A 17,931-nucleotide genomic window follows, 5' to 3' on the forward strand; every position below is an offset into this window, starting at 1 on the left:
GCCACTCAGCCTTTCTTTCTAGTACATTTGTCCCACGCCGCCTTGGGTTTTTTCACTCCCAGATGTCTCCAGGTTACCAATTTCCAACGCGTTCTCAGTAATTCCGTCTGAGTTTTGCAAAGAACTTCATTTTCTCCATTCAGCTCTCTTTTTCCATCTATCACACCAGAGGTTATTACTGTCCGCCATCATTTTCTCTGCAGTTGACGTCATCTGGGTGACTTTTCCATGCTCTTGGCCAACTGAAAGGTCTTTACAGTCACTTTCCTTGATCCGCAGACCTGAACTTCCACAACCATGTGAAGACAATAATGAAATCAGCTCACTGCCATCTGAGGAATTTTGCCATAGTTAAAGGATTTCTGACCAAAGCAGATTCATAGAAATGTATTTATGCATCTTGTCATGAGGCTGGAAGGGTCAAAACCATATCTATTTTAAGATGCATCTGAGGTCCTTCATTCTTCTGCAGTGTGCTGATAGTCGTCAGCCTGTGGTGGCAAGTTCTAGCTTCAGGCTGAGGGTGATCAACACCAAGAGGCTCAACAACCTCCGTTCTGAACAGTGTCTCTCAGTCCTGTGTGACGTCCTGGTCAGCAGCAGGAGCTCCAGTAAGCAATAAAACTGTTATTTTTTTTCTCCAGACTATTTGCATCACTGAATGTAACACTTTGACATCAGGAATAAAAGATTTACCGGGTGAATGGAATTGCTTTTTAGTGTTTAGCTAATAAATCAAGTTTGTTTAGACATTTAAAAAGCATCCACACACCAGAGGGGGTTGAACCAAACACTTTGGAGACATAATGCCTCATCACAGTATTGATCAACACGGCCACCATATTGGGTGAGGACCTGCTCTTTCTCCTGTGCCTTCAATTCAATTGAGTATATTGATGAAAATAATCATAATTATGTGGTTTGTTTGGTTACAAATGGCAAGAACGGTAGCTACTCTGCAAATATATCCATAACTTCCATGGGGCATGGAGAGGGTTTAGTCGTAAACAACAGCGCCCTCTGGCGGCCCGTGCGGCGTGCAGCGTCACGACAGCCGCGGACCTCCGCTTTAATTTGGCGGAGAGCCGTGTCCTAGCAACGGCTCCTCCTTTACGGCAAATGGAACATGGCGGAGAAAGAGAAATCCCCGGACGGTCTGGAGCTCAGCAAGGTAACGGTTTGCGCTATGTTCGCGGCTCTGCGGCCCCTGACAGCGGCGCGCGGGGGTCGGGGACAGGGCGGAGGAGCGGGGTTCGTCCGTTACTGCTCGCTTTGGCGCCGCGGATAGACGATATCTGACTTACTGTGCTAGCTCGGTTAGCAGGCTAGCCGCTAGCTGCACAACTGGCGTGAAAATGTTAAAATGTCCCTGAAGGAGTTCCGAGTTGCTTTCTTTCTCTCTACAGCCATGACAGGGACTGTCCGACCTCACGCCTGCTTTCATTACACGCTGCAGCGATAGAAAATACGGATTTATTTGTTGAATTATTGCTCTGGTGTCCTGATGATCGTCGCTGCTGAAGCGCTTCTCTCTGAGTTGTTCTGAGCTCAGATGAATCGAATCTTACATTTCAAACTTTTCTCTATAAACATCTGTTCATGGTGTTTACTATGTGAAAGTGGGAACTGTGCTGAGCTCCAAATTGGAATTGGCTCAGAGATGTGGCCTGTCAGGGTGTATGAATCTGAGAATGTCCTTATCTGCTGCTTGATCCCAGCAAACATTTTTATTGATTTGTTTTGACAACCTTTACCTGCTGCAGGTGTGTCTTTCATCTTTCACTTTCGCATTATTATGCTACTGCTGCACGATTCGTTTTTTAGCTTTTCTCCATTGGATGGACTCGTTGATTGAAACATAATTTAAGTTCTCCAACAACATGGACAAACCTCCAAATACTTGCCATCTGCTCCCAGTAGAATAGTGTTTCTCATTCATTTAATCACACTGCAAATATCTTACTGCATTTCTCCATGTCTCAGAACATCTTTGCAAGTGATTAAGCAGAGTTCACTTATATTTACGCTACAATTAGCTCATTTTGCATGTGAATAGATGATGTTGATCTAAACTGATTGATTGATTCTCATTCTAATGCTTGTTCTCTCCAAAACATGTCAGTGTAATTTGATAGGACCGGTCATCACCAGCAAAATCATCTGAACTGTCAAAATGAATGAAGAACATAATAGAATGCCATGAATACCTTAAACCTGACACTGACAGGAGAGAGAGGGTGAGACCAGCGACCAGTGAAGAAGTGAGCTGTGAAACTCCAGTCCTGTATTCTACATATCATTTTTATTTCAATATTCTTTTGGCTTAATGACAAAACTTCTAAACATTTTGGCTGCCAGTGCTCGCACAATGCCAAAAGGATGAAACATTTTGATGGCATTGATCATTTGTTTGAGAAAAAAAATGTAGTCTTGACACCTGAGTCAACAGTTTTGGAAGAGATGTGCTCTTTGACAGGTGAACTGGGGTGTTGAGCTGAACCGTGCAGGCTGTTTTTGATGAGGGAACCAAGAGTGTTGAGGACATGTGGTCTGTTTGGAGGAATGTGTCAAAGCAACTGAGATGAATCTTTTCATTTTTGGTGGCACTAACTGTTTATATGGGAAAGACATTTAGTTTTGAAACATGAGTGAACAGCTTTGGGAGAGAGATGGGCCTCTGCGAGTGTTGTGCTGAACTGTAAAACTGTTTAACCAAAAGATCTTACAATTTTGAGAATGTAAGTTTCTGTTTCAAGAAACAAGTCAAACCAATGGAGAGAAACTGTCATGATAATAGTTATTATTGTAAGGAAAGAGAAGTGTATAAACTATGTATTTTCACCTGTTTTCAGGTGCAGGCCCACTGCCTTCTCTTGATTGATGTGATTTTCTCTCAGAGCACAGATGAAGAAGTGACACCAGCTTCAACAAACATTTGATTAGCAACTTCTCTAAACCTCCTGGCTTCGGCTCAGATCCAAAGTAAAACATCCGAGCCGGTTTTTTCAGTGAAAGTGCCTCACGGGTTACAAAGAGCTCTTCTCCCATCGAGCTCTACTGGAACATCTCTGAAGACACCTGTTGAAATGCACGATAATACCAGTTATTGATGGATCTTTAAAAGCTTTGATTCAACATAAGATGACATGATTAGACATCATAACATTTTAAAGTATGAAACTCACCAAAATTGTACCTTTATCAGTTTGGAAACTTGAAGGATTGTCCTGAAATATATTGACAAAAATTGAATCGATAAAAGAAAAGAGTGATTATTCACATTTATTAAAAAAAGTGTGATCCACTAGATGAAACATTTTAATCGATTGACAGCCCAACTCATTCGATGCCTGTTGGCTGCATTGCTGAAGTTAAAAGCATAACATGAGGAGAAAGAAAGCGGACCACAGTGGAGACTGGTGGACATTTAGAGCAAGAGAAGAACATGCTGCTATTTGGAAGAACTGATATGAAAGAACAAAGGTCACAGATCAGCTCCTGATTACTGGATGTGATTTATTACATATCGTATTTCTGTGATGTCCTGCAGCCCTGGTTTACACTGGTTGTCTGTGGCTGTGGCTTACATTCAGCTTGTTTCAGTTTGGACGGGGTTTAAATTGGTTTTCAGGAGTTTAAATGGGGTTACATTTAGTTTTCTGTAATTTGGACGGGATTTATTTTGTATTTATGGAGTTTTTGTACAGGTTTTAGGTTGGTTTCTTGTAGTTTGAGTGAGGTTTAGATCAGTTTTCCAGAGTTTGGATTGACTTTAAATTGCCTTGTTACACACTACTGAGAACTGTGGAAACTTAACAGATGCTTACTTTTTACAGATGGACCAGCTCTTTACTGCACTTTTTTCTATGTCAGCTGTGTAACTGTTGAAGCTTGCAGTCATAGGGTTAGGTTAGTTTCAATGAAAGTGCCTTGCTGAAGGGCACTGGCTGGTTGTGGGAGGTGCTTTCCCAAAGCAAGGAGGCTAAACATGGTAGTGTGTTACTGTGGGGTGTGTCATGTGTTTTCATAATTCTCTAAATTCCACAGATCTTCCTGAAGGGAAGCCTTGGTCAGTGTTGAGGTGCTGCTGTGGGACATGACAGTTGTTTTTCTCCAATAATCTCTTTGCTCTATTTATTTTTTGATATTTAGTCATGTTCACATTAACTGAGCCACAGTAGAAAACTGCAGCAGCTTAGATTATTTCAGTATTTAGTTTATGTGACATTTGTTTACATAAGTTTTGTGCGATTCGTCCGCCTTTATAAGCTTAAATAAAACTGAAGAAGTGAAAATACAAACGTTTTGTTGTGTTTCGGGGCCTTTTGCATGACAGCAGTGATGATGATAGAAGATAACAGTTTCTCTTGATAAATTCAAAGCTGTTAAAAGAACATGATGAATGGTACAAATGAAATAGATTGTGTTTCCACAGGAATGGCAGGAGGCCGCAGACAGCCGGGCGGAGATCCTCCGCTACCTGAAGGAGCAGGTCCCGCAGATCTTCTGTCAGAAGAAGGAGCTCAGCCCTCAGGAGGAAGAGGAGCTCCTCCAGAGCCGCCTGCTCCACCCTCTGGAGTGCTTCCTGTTCGCTGAGGAGCCTCAGGAGGGGCTGGAGAAGCTCCAGCAGGGCAGCAGCTCCTCCCAGCTCTGCGGACGCGTCTTCAAAGCGGGCGAGACCGTCTACTCCTGCAGGTCTGATCCTCCGCTGTCGACCTCGATAGGTTCAGTCCAGCGCTCATCACAGTAGGCTAAGTGTTAGGAATGAATAGTTAATGAGCCGACGTGATCAGGTTCCTGCAGTGTGCTCTGTGAGAGTTTGCTCATCAGTTTCAAACTGTAAAGCTGCATTTTTAAAGTCGGTATTGATATAAAGTGCTGATCCCATCACTGCATGTCAAGCCTCTCCTGCAGATCGAACGCCCCCTGATTCGAATGTCATTTAAATCCACCATGTTCCATCTCCACCAGGGATTGTGCAATAGACCCCACGTGTGTTCTGTGCATGGACTGCTTCCAGGAGAGTGTGCACAAAGGTCATCGATACAAGGTTGGTGTCCTCATATTTGTTGACTTATGCAGCGGATTCTACTCATCCGGGAATGAACGGCTTCATAAAATCCTGGAGCCCGGTTCCTTCAGAGCCGGGTCCGCTCTCACTGAGACCTTCATTTGTGCTCTTTCATGTTGTGATCGCTCTATAATACTTTCCCACAGCCGAAAGGAAACGGCGTCTGGTTTAATTACTGCTGTGTGTGTCCGTCACTCGCCCTCGGTGACATGCCGTGTGTACGTTCATTTCCAGATGCATGCGTCATCGGGCGGCGGCTTCTGCGACTGTGGAGATGTGGAAGCCTGGAAGATCGGCCCTTATTGCTCCAAACACGACCCGGGGGCAGCCACCGCCATGGTAACGGTGAGTTACGTAACCCGGCGGAAAGAGGGACGTGGGAGGAGCGTGCTTGTCCCGTTCTGTGTCAGTGAACCCCACAATGCTTATTTTCCCATCTTAGCCCTGGAAGCCGCTCTGCTGGCTGCAGCTTCGGCTCCGGAAACAGGAGAGAAAGGCACTTTGTCGACCTGCATCAGCTCAGAGGGAGCGGGGTCTGCGCTCGGTGGCTGTGAGGTTGACTCGAGTGCTAATAGGAGTCGGAAAACATTTGTGGCAAACAGTCATAGTTTTATTTCATATGTCAAATCCAAGTAACCTCAGCTCTCTGCTGCTCAGACTGTAGTATTTGAGGAAGGTTTTGGATTTTAAAAGCTATCTATAATGTGCCTTTGAACCTTTGAGCCATGCGGTGTCGTGTTCAGTGTTGATCTTCTCGGGAGGGCAGCTGGGTTTTCAGTGCCGATCAGTGTTTGAGTTTCCCTCTGATAAGATCCTGCACAGAGGCTGAGGCCTGACAGCTCTGCGCCTGTTTCCATAAGCAGCAGGTGCTTTGATCCGCTCAGACCCCCCCGGTCTCAGCCCGCTCGGCTCCACGCAGCACCTGACCGGCTCAATGTCGCGTCCCGTCAGTAGGCGGCAGCAGTGAGCTGAACCTGTGTACGGTGTTTCCGTCACACAGCTGGACTCGGCCTCGGGTGTTTTCTGGTCCAGTAGAGTCTCGCCTCGTCACTCCGTCTTGCTTCCGCTGAATCTGCTCGTCAGCAGCCATCCGCCTCTGATCGGGATCGTTCTTTTCATGATCTTGTTTAAAAAAAAAAAAAAGAAATAAGAAAAGAAATCATCTGGTGACGTTGAGCCACATCAGTGGCCCGACTCGGCTCCCTTGGAACCGCAGCCGAGTTAAAGTTTGAGTCTGAAGGTGGTCATGACTCTATTTTACTGCTCCGGCCTGCTCTAGATGAAACTGAACTTTTCGTGGCCCCTGAACTGAATGTCCAGAAAGTGAATTCAACCAGCTTTATGGTAAAACTATTTACATAGGTCAGCGTCGACTAGGGCTGAACGACATATCGTTATCATATCGTTATGGCGATATGAACATTCAGGACATTAGTTTCTCAAAATCAACGATATCAAGATTCCCCTGCTTGCCCTGCATGTCAGCTCGCCCGTGCACAGGTCAGGCCAGCCAACCACAAACCTCGTTTCCTGGTTGACAGCTGATGGCAGCCAATGAGAAACATCAGAGGGAGGGGCAGGAGGGAGACGGAGACGCACACTCACATGTGCTACACGCCGCGGAGAGTAAGCAAAACAACAACATGAGTGCTGAAGAGAGGGCGGCTGCAGAATCTGCACAAACGAGTTTGGTGGTAAAGGCAGTGAGTTCTCATAAATAAAACTGCATTTTTTTACATCCTTTTGTACTATGATGTTTTTAATTTTCTGAAAAATGCTTAACTTTCACTGAATCCATTGTACTATATCGTATCGATATCGAGATATCTGGCATGGATATCGAGATATGAAATTTTGCCCATATCGTTCAGCCCTGGCGTCGACCCTCCGTCCAGATTGAGCAGCCTGGTGGCCGATTGAGGCCAGTGCTCCTTATATTTGAACCACCATGCACTATATGGTGAGCTCAGCACACTGGGAAGGCTGGAGCTCACCCGTCAGCAGCCATAACAATCAATCATAGCTATTGTTTCTTTTTTTAAAGCTTATTTTAAGTGTGTTAGCCTTCCTGTGCCTTTAAAGCTGAACTCCCGTCTTACTGGTTGTGTAAACGCTGGTCGAGTCCAGCCGCTGCTCTCACAGAGGGACGTGGCGTAGAGATTGGTGTGTATAAACAGTGTGTGTGTATGTGTGTGTTTTATGTGGGCTTGTGTGTTCGATGTGGGACGTTGGTATGAAGCATTGTGCCTCTGTGGAATGTCTGCTCTCAGGGGAGCTGCTGGGATTTCTATCCAGCCTGTTTTCTGTTAATGCAAATATTTAGACCCGTCACATCCTGCAGCGCTGGTGATCCAGGAAGTGGAGGATTAATAATGGAAACTTATCAGCTGAGCCGCAGTTTGTTTGAAGCAAATTATTTGTGTTGAAGATCTCATTCAGGATTTGTTCACTTCCAGACCTCAGTAGACATGTAAACATGACGCTCCAGCAGTTAGCACAGTGTGAACCTGAACCTGAACCTGAACCGGACCAACCACAATGTATCCAGTTACATTTTTTTCCACATGAAGTGAAAAGACTGTAGAAAGAAAAAAACAAACAGGCACATAGTAGAACCTAGAGGTTATCGGTCTGCTTTGCTGTGGGAGTGTTTCCCGAGTGACGTGTGGGTTGTCCGTCTCCGTGCAGGACGAGAGCGTCCTGGAGCCGCAGCTCTACGACCGCGCCGAGAAGCTCTTCCGGATCCTGCTGCGCTACGTCACGGACTTCTTGGTGTGGGAGGAGACCTTCGAGCTGTCGGCCGAGCTGCAGCCTCGGTACGACCCGTCGGTACGACCCGAACGCGAAGCGATCGGCCCGGGTTCGACGCTGTGCTTCTCCCTCCGTGCAGGACCAAAGACAACGCGTACTACTGCGTGCTGTACAACGACGAGCACCACTCCTACGACCACGTCATCTACACCCTGCAGAGATCGGTCTACTGCGACCAGGTCGAGGCGCAGACACACACCGCTCTGATCGACAAGGAGGTGATTCATCTGTCCAGCTGCCGCCAGTTTCCCTTTGAAGTTAACAAACCTCGTTTGACTCGACCTCATGTGGTTACTGCTCGCAGGGTCGGAGGGCGGTGAAGAGAGGAACCCTTCGCTCCTGCCAGCAGGCTAAAGACCTCATCAGGGTAAAGACCTCCTCTGGTTTTAGACCTATTTAAATGCAAATTTCTGAATGGAGACTGATTTACTGTCACTGCTTTGTGCAGTTCCCCTTTGCTTTTCTGAAGAGAACTTAAAAAAAATGTGTTTGTCCGCTGCTTTCAGTCCAACTCGGAGCACATTTCGCTGCAGCCGCTGCGTGTGGAAATCCTCCATTCTGCCGTGATGGCTCATCAGACCTTCGCGCTGCGCCTCGGATCCTGGTTCCAGAAGATCATCGGCTACTCAGGTGCTGCTCTTCACACTTCAGTGGCCGCTGTGTTAGCCACACCTCGCTAGAACAGGGTCGAACCTCTTGGTATAAGAACTTCCTCAGTCTTTTATCTTTGGGACATAATTTTAAGAAGCCTCTGGAGAACATGCAGACTCCTCCCACCCTCTCCGGTCCAGTTTTCTTGATGCTGTCAGTAGTTGAACAGGTGTGCTTAATGAAGAGGCCAGTGGGGACATTTGCATGTTTTTGCTGTTTCATATTGTGCTGAGTTGTGTGTGTGTGTGTGTGTGTGTGGTGCAGTGGGCTTCAGGCAGGCCTTCTGCCAGGTGGCGCTGGAGCCCAACCCGGACAGAGACCGGCCGTGTCTCATCAGCAGACTCATGCTGCACGATGCCAGGATGTACAAAGGTGAGCGGATGAGTCGTATCAGAGCCGAGTTTGGCCCCTCGTGTGGCTCACGTGGAGAAAACATCCGTTTCCTCTAGGAGCCCGTAAGATCGTGCACGAGCTGATTTTCTGCAGCATGCTGATGGAGACGGAATTCAAGAGGCTTTTTGCGATCGAGTTCACGAAGGTAATCAAACATGAATCATTTAAAACTCTGTGGCCGGATGGATGTCTTCCCCTCCAGGTATAATGCGTGTCTTTGCGTTCTCAGCACTACAAGCAGCTGCAGAAGGACTTCATCAGCGACGACCACGAGAGGAGCATCTCCATCACGGCTCTGTCGGTCCAGATCTTCACCGTCCCCACACTGGTGAGTCACTCCTGCTGTCTGAGAAAGACGTGAACCTCTTGAAAAGAACTGGTCTTAACCGTTTGCGTTTCCCCCCCCTCAGGCCCGGCAGCTGATCGAAGAGGGCAACGTGATCAAGGTCATCGTGGGAACCGTCATGGAGCTGCTGTCTGAACACCTGGATGACAACAACCGCTTCTTCTTCCTGGGCTACAACTCGGACGAGTTCTCGCGCATCCAGGTCATCTTCCACGACCTCAGGTCAGCCTCCGTCCGGCCGGCCTCGCTCTCCGACGCCGACCCCCGTCTGACCCGCGGCTCTCCGTCACCCTCAGGTACATTCTGATCAGTAAGCCCTCGGTGTGGACCCAAGAGCTGCGGGAACAGTTCCTAGAGGGGTTCAGGGTCTTTCTGGGACTCCTCAAATGCATGCAGGTACAAAGTAAGGCCATCAATTAATCCAAATGCTGGACGAACAGCTGTAATAGTGTTTTATCTGTCTGGCAGGGCATGGAGGAGGTGAAGCGGCAGCTCGGCCAGCACATCGCCGTGGAGCCAGAATGGGAAGCCGGCTTCACCCTGCAGATCCAGCTGCGCCACATCCTGGCCATGTTTCAGGACTGGTGCTCGTCTGATGTGAGTTCGCCCTCGCGTTGTGTCCTGCCGCTGTGTTAATGAGGCCAAACTGTAACCCCCACCCCCCACACTGCCGTCCAGGAGGAGATCCTGCTGCTGGCGTTTAAAGAGTGCCACACGGCCCTGCTGCAGTGCAACAACCAGCCCTTCCACAGGGACGCCACCGACTTCTACATGTGCAAGCACATCCTCTACGTCCGTCCGTACAAAGTCTCTCAGGAGCCCGTCAGCATTCACCTGCCCGTTTCCAGGATGCTGGCTGGTGGGAGCTCTGAACAATTCCAGCTCTCTACGTCTGTTTGTAAGCTGTGGACTGATCTGTGTGTTCTTTGATTCGTAGGTCTTTATGTCCTTCTGTGTGGGAATGGGCTGCTCGAACGGCTTGAGAATCCTGTGAGTTACACAAGAAAAACCGTACTTATTAGTCATTTCTAATGTTTGTTTGTATTAAAAGAAGTTTGTAGAGTCAGCCAGTGCCAGACATGATTGCATTCCAGCTAAAATGTAACAACAAGCACATCGGAAAGTGTGGTTTTCTTGTGTGTGTTGCAGGAGAGGTACGACATGATGCTGCTGGCCGAGCCTCCTCTGCGCTGTGTGGTCCTGGCTGCTCAGGTCTCTGCTGAGATGTGGAGAAGAAACGGGCTTTCCATGGTCAGCCAGGTAAAGTGTTGGATGCACGAGATGCTCCTGCGTTTTCCGTATATTCCATATTCTCCCATTTCAAGAGAAAACGTTTGCTTCCTTCGACCAGGTGTATTATTACACGGATGTGAAATGCAGGGAGGAAATGTACGATAAGGACATCCTCATGCTTCAGGTTGGTGTCAGTCGAATGTCCCTCATTTCTCAGCCTGCTCTGTGGAAAAGTGACCCGTCTCTTCATGTTTTGCAGATCGCTGCTTCCAAAATGGAGCCCAACCACTTCCTCATGCTGGTTCTGTTGAGATTCGAGCTCTTTGATTATTTTAATGGGAGCTGTACGAGCAAAGACCAGGTGAGCTCTGAGTTGGTGCCTCTCATGGTTCAGTAAGTCGATGCTGACGTTGCTTTAATAAAGGTGTGTTTGCAGGACGAGCTGGTTCAGTGGAACCGTTTGACTGAAGAGATGCTTTACCTGCTGATCGTCATCGTCGGTAAAGTGTCAATCTTTACTGATCAGCTTTATGTAGTGTCTAATTCAGGGGTTTCAAACATAAAGCCTGTGTTCCAGATCCAGCCTGCAAGAGGCTCCGAACCATCAAAACCAAGCTAATTAAGTCTTTTGAAGAAAATACTGATTTCTTTCAACATATTTCTTACGAGTGCGATCCCTGCTGTGTCTGAAGGTGAGCGTTACGTCCCTGGAGTCAGCCGGGTGACCAAAGAGGACGTGACCATGAGAGAGGTGATCCACCTGCTGTGCATTGAGCCCATGGCTCACAGCAGCCTGGTCCGCGGCCTGCCGGAGAACGTAAGCCCCACAAGGACACGTTTCTGACTCCGAAACACACACTCCGCCGTCCGTCAGTGAGGAGGAAACTGTTACACACCGTCCGTGTTTCTGTTTTACAGGAAAGCCATGAAACAGGCCTGGAGTCTGTCATCGCCAAAGTTGCCACCTTCAAGTCAGTGAAGCCTGAAAACCAGCCTGAGTTTCCTCTGTGCAGGTTTCTGACAGTTCAATGTGTCTTGTAGAAAACCCGGCGTGTCGGGACACGGGCTGTATGAAGTGAAAAAGGAGCGACTGGAAGAATTCAACCCCTTCTTCTACCATTACTCCCGGTCCCAGCACAGCAAGGTAGGAGGGTCCCTGAAGGAACTTCAGCAGCTTCATTCGAGAGCTGATTGTTGCCCTTGTTGCAGGCGGAGGAGTCTCAGAAGAAGAGGAGATCTCAGGAGGGAAACGATAAAGGTGACTGTCGCTGTCTGCTGAGCCGTTTGCTCCTCGGTAATCCGAACTAAAACTGTCCCGGTGGTCTCAGCTCTGCGCCCGCCGCTGCCGCCGGCCTTCCGCCCGCCGTTCTCCAGCATCGTGAACCTGCTGTGCTGCGACATCCTCGTCCACGTGCTGAGACACGTCCTGCAGAGGGCGGCCGAGGACCGGCCCACCTGCTGGACGGAGGCCATGATCCAGAGGGTGAGCGCCGCCTTCCTAATGCGATCCAGCCCCGTGGTTTCCGATGTAACCAGGGAGCTGCGCCCTCTGTTGAACAGGCCTTACACCTGACGGGCCAAGCACTGCTGGAGGAGAAAGCCCAGCTGGAGGACAGCACCGTGGAGGAGGTCGGCTTCGATTTCAGCCTGAAGGCGCGCAGTAAGTGGACGACGTTCAGTCCGATCCGTCTCTGTTTTGCCTCTTCTTCTTGTCGATGATTCTCTGTCCTGCGCTCTCAGCGACGGGTTCAGAACAAGGCAAGTCGCTGTTCCTCCTGCTGTCCAAGATCAAGACCCTGCCTTCCCTTGAAGCTCAGAAAGACATGATTAAATGGGTCCTGCAGGTAGGCTGCTCCGCCCGTCCTCGTTAAACACACCTGTCATTTCTACCGACTGTCCTCATGGTTTTTTTTTCTTGCAGATGTTTGAGATTGTCAAGTGCCTTAGAGAGAAATCCACCCCAACAGCTTCAATGAATATGGAAACCACGAAACCAGAAGAGGTAAAAGGAAAAAGAGAGGAGATCCTGATGAAAACAGACAAGTGCAACACAAAACTACAGATTTTAATCATGATGGAGACCAAAACTATTAGTGCAACAAAAACAATGGATTCCGTTCCGTTTTAATTGATTGTGTTTTGGGTCCAGAGCGCTCAGGACAAAGAGAAAGCTGAGCGGAAACGAAAAGCCGAAGCAGCCAAACTGCACCGGCAGAAGATCATGGCTCAGATGTCGGCCATGCAGAAGAACTTCATCGAGTCCAACAAGATGCTGTACGACAACATGCCCGAGAGCGGGACGCAGGGGGAACCGGCGGCGCGCCCCGAGAGGTGCGTGCAGCGAGCGGCTCGGCTCCGGGGCCCGCAGGGGAAGCAGCGTCCTAAAAACCAGGCGGCGTTTGTTCTTCCAGCAGTGCCAGTGAGCAGCGGGAGCGGCGCGTGGCGGTGGGCCCTCAGCGCGGCTCCACGCCGGCCGACAGGGAGGTGCTGACCTGCATCCTGTGCCAGGAGGAGCAGGAGGTGGCGGCCCAGGCTCCCGCCATGGTCCTGACGGCATGCGTCCAGAGGTCCACGGTGCTGACGCAGTGCCGGGGCAAGATGCCGGCCTGCAAAGCCGACGGTCAGCCGCCAGCCACCCATCACCCATCACCGATAACCGGTCACAGCGAGGGAAACGACTGACTCTCCTTGTTTCACTCGCCTCTTTAAGAGCCAGCAGAGCTGTATCCTCTCTTCATGCCTCCGGACTTGGCGGTGGGGACGCACACCGGCAGCTGTGGACACGTCATGCACGCCACGTGCTGGCAGAAGTAAGCGACAGACACTTTGCCACTACGTATAATGACTATACGCGTGTTCATCAGTGTTAACGTTCATTTTCTTTTTTCTTTTAGATACTTCGAGGCCGTCCAGAATACGACCAGGAACCGGCTCCACGCCGAGCTGATCATCGACCTGGAGAACGGAGAGTATCTGTGTCCTCTGTGCAAGTCTCTGTGCAACACGGTGGTCCCGCTCATCCCGCTGGAACCGCTGACCTTTAACTAGTGAGCCCTTCACACAGACCCTCAGCCAGCCTGGTTACTGTCCCGAGGCTGATAAAACTGTTTCCTGTTTCCTGTCTGCAGTGAAAACGCAGAAATCATCGGGCAGCATCTGACGCTGCCTCGCTGGATCCAGATCCTGTGTGCCAGGGTCAAAGGACTCAAGTCAGTCACTCAGGATAACGGTGAGAAAGGCTGTGCTAGTGTGTGTGGGTGTGTGTGTGTGGGGAAAATGTTCACAAAATTCTAATTTTTTTTCTGGAAGTTGGTGTTAATATGAAATATATAATATTTGATTCACCCTCTTTTTTTTCTTTCTTTTTTTTTAGTTCCTCGTATGTTTGTAATATTTTCCACATCTTGTTCCTGAGTAATAACGTTGACATGTCATCTTCCTTCCAGATTATAACTCGGAGAGCAGTGGAGGTGACGGCCACACCGGGCTGTACGGAGAAGGCCAGCCAGACTTCAGGTCCATTCTGAGCTACGGCGTCCAAGAACCGTGAGAAGAGAATAGCACATTAGTAAGACGTGGACTCCTCGGGGTTAACCGGTCAGCGGTCTGACTCCTCTGCCCTCCTCGTCTCCCGTCAGGAGGAAGTTCTCGGACAGCATCGCGGAGATGCTGGTTGTGTGCGCGGTCACGGTCCACCGGGTGGGGCTGAAGACGGCGCCCAACGAGCTGTGTCCCCGCGTGCCCCTCATGGCCTGGAACACCTGCGCCTTCACCATCCAGGCCATAGGTAGAGCCGGACGCGCCGACGGGTTCTCTCTCGTGTTCGTGCTGCAGGTTTTAAACCGCGTTTGAAAATCTTGACAGAAAACATCCTGCAGGAGGAGGACAAGCCTCTGTTTGGGTCCCTGCAAAACAGACAGGTGAGCCGCCGCCGCCGAGTAAACACTGAATAGTGAAGGTTTGCTGTTGTTGTGACTGAGCTGCTGTTTTCCAGCTGGCAGGTCTGAAGGCCATCGTTCAGTTTTCAGCCTCGCAGCGGCTGAAGAGCTCGCAGGCGGTCATCCAGAGACACTTCGCCGACCTGCTGGGGGGTAAGACGTCCGTCCAGACGCCTCCTGTCGTCCGTCTCCCTCCCGCTCACGTGTGTGACGTCTCTCCTCAGTGTTGCTGCCCGCCGTGAGCAGGAAGAACACGCCGTCCCTGCTGGAGGCGGACTGCTTCCATCTTCTGGTCGGTCCCTCTGTGAAATAAACCACTGATCTTTTTTCGCGTTTTGCTGCTGTGTGTAACGGCTCTGTGTGTGTCGACAGGTGGGGCTGGTGCTGTCCATCCCGTCGCTGTATCAGGAGGAGGCCGTCGACCTGCAGCCGTCCGCTGTCAGCTCCGCCTACAACCACCTGAACATTCTGCAGCTGGTCACCATGGCTCACGTCCTGCAGGTGCTCCTGTCCTCCTCAGGTAAAATCCTCCAGTGTGAGCAGATTCTGGTCCGCTGCTCACTGCGGGCCGTAACGTGGGTTCAATGTGTGCAGATTTCCCAGCCGTGGCGGGCGGCGAGGAGACGGAGGAGGCGAGGGCGGCTGCAGAGCTGTACGCTACAGTGTCACAACACACTGGAAGGTACAGCCGCTTCTGAGTCACGGAACTGAGACAACGAGCCAAACGGCGGATTTAAGAGGCTTTTCTGTCGTTCGCTCGCCAGGCTGATCCCGGAGGTGTGCGGCAGCTCGGTGGCTGAAAGAGTGAGGACGGGAATCGAACCGTTCCTGCGCTGCGCTGCTCTGTTTTTCAATGGCCTTACTGGAGTGCAGCCTCCAGAGGAGCTGTTTGCTTCTGCTGGTGCGTCACCCCGCTGCGCGTTGTGTGTTTATTCCCATAAACGAGGACGCGCGACGACGCCGGAGCTTTGTGTGTTGCAGTTACCTCTCGCGGCCAGACGGAGGCGCTGTGCAGCTATCTGGCTCTCCCCTCCAACGTGTTCCAGCTGTTCCAGGAGCACAGAGACACCGTCGGTCCGCTGCTGCAGAGGTGCTGGACGCTCCGCGGTGTGTCGCCGCTCGGCGCCGAGACGCGCCGCGCTGTAACTGTCCGTTTCCCCACCAGGTGGTGTTCGAGCCCCGCCGTCACCAGAGCCCTGAAGGGCAGAACGCCGGCGCTCAGGTACGGATCGCCCGGCGTCTGTCTCTGATCGAGACGCCGGTGGCTGAACGTGCCTCCGCTCTGCTTCCGCAGGCTCCCCAGGAGACGGAACCGGCTGGTTGACCTTCCCGAGGACTACAGCGCGCTCCTCAATCAGGCCAGCCACTTCCAGTGAGCACATCAGACCCGTGGAGTCCACCGTGTTCGCCGCCGCCGCCCTGACTCCTCCCCCGCTCCCTCTGCCCCCCTCCAGGTGTCCGAAGTCGGCGGACGACGAGAGGAAGCATCCGACGCTGTGCCTGATCTGCGGCGCCATGCTGTGCTCGCAGAGCTCCTGCTGCCTCAGCCAGCTGGACGGCGAGGACGTGGGAGCGTGCACGGCCCACGCCGCCGCCTGCGGCGCCGGAGTGGGCATGTTCCTCCGGTGGGCCGCCGCCTCACGCACTCAGACACACACCTGGACAGAGTGTGTCCAGTGTAACACTGTGGTTCTGCTTACAGGATCAGAGAGTGTGAGATCGTGCTGATGGCCAGTAAGACTCGGGGAAGCACGTATCCGTCTCCTTACCTGGACGACTACGGAGAGACGGATCCTCACCTCGGGTACCGATCTTCCCGCTTCCACCCATTCCAAATCAGAACGAGGCGTGAGGCCGCTCTGACTCCGCTCTGACTCCGCTCCTTCCCTCTCCAGACGGGGCAATCCGCTGCACCTCTGCGCCGAGCGCTACAGGAAGCTGAACCAGCTGTGGCAGCAGCACTGCATCCTGGAGGAGATCGCCCGCAGCCTGGAGGTGGTCAACGTCATGTTCGCCTTCGAGTGGCAGATGTTGTGATGGCCGCCGCGGCCGACTGACAGTTACAGAGCGCCGCCGCATCCAGCGCTCCCCAGAACACACACACACAAAAACACACACACACACACACACACACACACACACACAAGCAATCAAGCTCCCCTGCAATCAGTGGCGCTCCACCCCCCCCTCCCCCCCCAGCTGGGACCGTCATAGATGGAATAAAGAGGAAACCCAACGGAGGCTGATGGATGATGATTAAACCCGAGTCGCCTTGTTTCCATTCGACTGTGCTGCGAGAGCGAGTTCCTCCTCACTGGAATAAAGGCAAACACGGAAAACACACACACACCACGACGTTTCAGTTATCGGCTCCAGAAGGGTCTTCTCAGCGATGCTGTGAATTTTCTGCGTTCTCTCTTCCTGCTAGAAATCAGCATTTCTTTTAAGTTATAGTTTTTCTTTCCCGTGTTTTTTTTTTTTTTTTTTTTTTGGGGGGTGTCACAGATTCTCACATCTATATATTTTTTTGTATTGTTTTGCTCCATAATCATGTAAAAGGTCCTGATAATTGACCCATAACCTGCTGAGCCTTCACTCATTTACAGACACTGATGTAAACTAAAAGAAAGAAAAACACGTATAGAGGATCAAGATTATTTTTAAGATTACTTTGACACGGCTCGAAGTCGTCGTAGGCCGTCATTAAAGCACTTCACTGACCTGCAGAATTATCGATTGTGTTCTATATATCAGCATTTCCAATAAAGTAAACTATACGAAGCCACTTTCTGAGAAGTAATTTTGAGGCCAAAGTGTTTCTCGGATTGACACTGTCTGCTCGTAGTGATTAGAAACCTCATGCAGGGATCTCTGGGCTTCATTCACTTTAACACACGGCAAGGAAAATGCTGCAGTATTCCTTTAAATAAGTGTACATCAAAGAAAATGGCATATCTTTTTAGTTCATTGTTTTCTAAGCTATTTCAGGAAGCTGGCGTGTGATTATACACATGCTTTTTGTTTTTTTTGTTGTGACTCTGCTGCAGATTTTCAGACATGGAATAAAGACAAAAGCCAACAAAGCCACAGATGGTGTGTTTCACTTATTCGAAAGACTGAATCATGAATAGAAAGTGCAGAAGGAGACGAACGGAAAGGTTTGAAAAGGTTTATTGTCCCAGCGGAGAGATGTCTCTTCAAGTGGTGGCAGTGCTGAGGCACATTGAGATTCATTGGAGCTTTAATTCTCTAAAAGCACAGTCTTCAAAGTGTGGGGCAGACCTCCCGTAGGGGGAGCTAGAGAGCTACAAGTAGCAAGGGTCAGGGGTCGTGGACGCCCTTCTCCTCCCTCACTTGGAAAACCTCCGGTCTACAGGATCAGTCATCATTCATGATCTACTGCTTTCTACCTGCGATGCAGCGTCGGCGAGGCGCGCCAGGGAAACGCACGCTCAGGATCTGAAAACGATTCTAAATATTCCAGAATC

At 50.2% G+C, this 17,931-nt stretch overlaps 1 protein-coding gene across 2 annotated transcripts; it reads left to right on the top strand.

Annotated features, from left to right (window-relative positions):
* Window positions 1-1,125: 1,125 nt before the first annotated feature.
* Window positions 1,126-17,532, top strand: ubr1 (ubiquitin protein ligase E3 component n-recognin 1). 2 transcript variants are annotated; one of them, XM_030116687.1, is made up of 47 exons: window positions 1,126-1,171; window positions 4,436-4,695; window positions 4,972-5,050; window positions 5,306-5,416; window positions 7,760-7,887; window positions 7,962-8,100; window positions 8,187-8,249; window positions 8,389-8,512; window positions 8,798-8,905; window positions 8,983-9,071; window positions 9,156-9,254; window positions 9,337-9,494; window positions 9,569-9,668; window positions 9,741-9,869; window positions 9,951-10,131; window positions 10,210-10,262; window positions 10,422-10,532; window positions 10,624-10,689; window positions 10,765-10,866; window positions 10,942-11,005; window positions 11,198-11,322; window positions 11,424-11,476; window positions 11,547-11,649; window positions 11,715-11,763; window positions 11,834-11,988; window positions 12,066-12,165; window positions 12,246-12,349; window positions 12,427-12,507; window positions 12,655-12,836; window positions 12,920-13,125; window positions 13,216-13,315; window positions 13,400-13,552; window positions 13,634-13,734; window positions 13,952-14,051; window positions 14,144-14,292; window positions 14,370-14,425; window positions 14,500-14,596; window positions 14,668-14,735; window positions 14,816-14,963; window positions 15,038-15,125; window positions 15,208-15,344; window positions 15,425-15,533; window positions 15,609-15,665; window positions 15,738-15,815; window positions 15,898-16,068; window positions 16,146-16,247; window positions 16,339-17,532. In XM_030116687.1, exons 1-47 carry the CDS (start codon window positions 1,127-1,129, stop codon window positions 16,478-16,480), a joined length of 5,223 nt encoding a protein of 1,740 aa, XP_029972547.1. In that variant the 5' UTR covers window position 1,126; the 3' UTR covers window positions 16,481-17,532. The 2 variants fall into 2 exon arrangements, with proteins under 2 accessions (XP_029972547.1, XP_029972546.1); XM_030116686.1 differs by having other exon boundaries at window positions 1,127-1,171; window positions 12,917-13,125.
* The last annotated feature ends 399 nt before the right edge of the window (window positions 17,533-17,931 follow it).

This window comes from Salarias fasciatus, chromosome 19, assembly GCF_902148845.1.
Source record: "Salarias fasciatus chromosome 19, fSalaFa1.1, whole genome shotgun sequence".
Taxonomy (NCBI): domain Eukaryota; kingdom Metazoa; phylum Chordata; class Actinopteri; order Blenniiformes; family Blenniidae; genus Salarias; species Salarias fasciatus.

Coding starts and splice junctions, on each gene's coding strand:
- ubr1 (XM_030116686.1), top strand. CDS start 1,127: ATGGCGGAGAAAGAGAAATCCCCGGACGGTCTGGAGCTCAGCAAG. Junction 5,051..5,305: donor ACAAAGGTCATCGATACAAG/GTTGGTGTCCTC, acceptor GTTCATTTCCAG/ATGCATGCGTCATCGGGCGG. Junction 8,906..8,982: donor CGATGCCAGGATGTACAAAG/GTGAGCGGATGA, acceptor CGTTTCCTCTAG/GAGCCCGTAAGATCGTGCAC.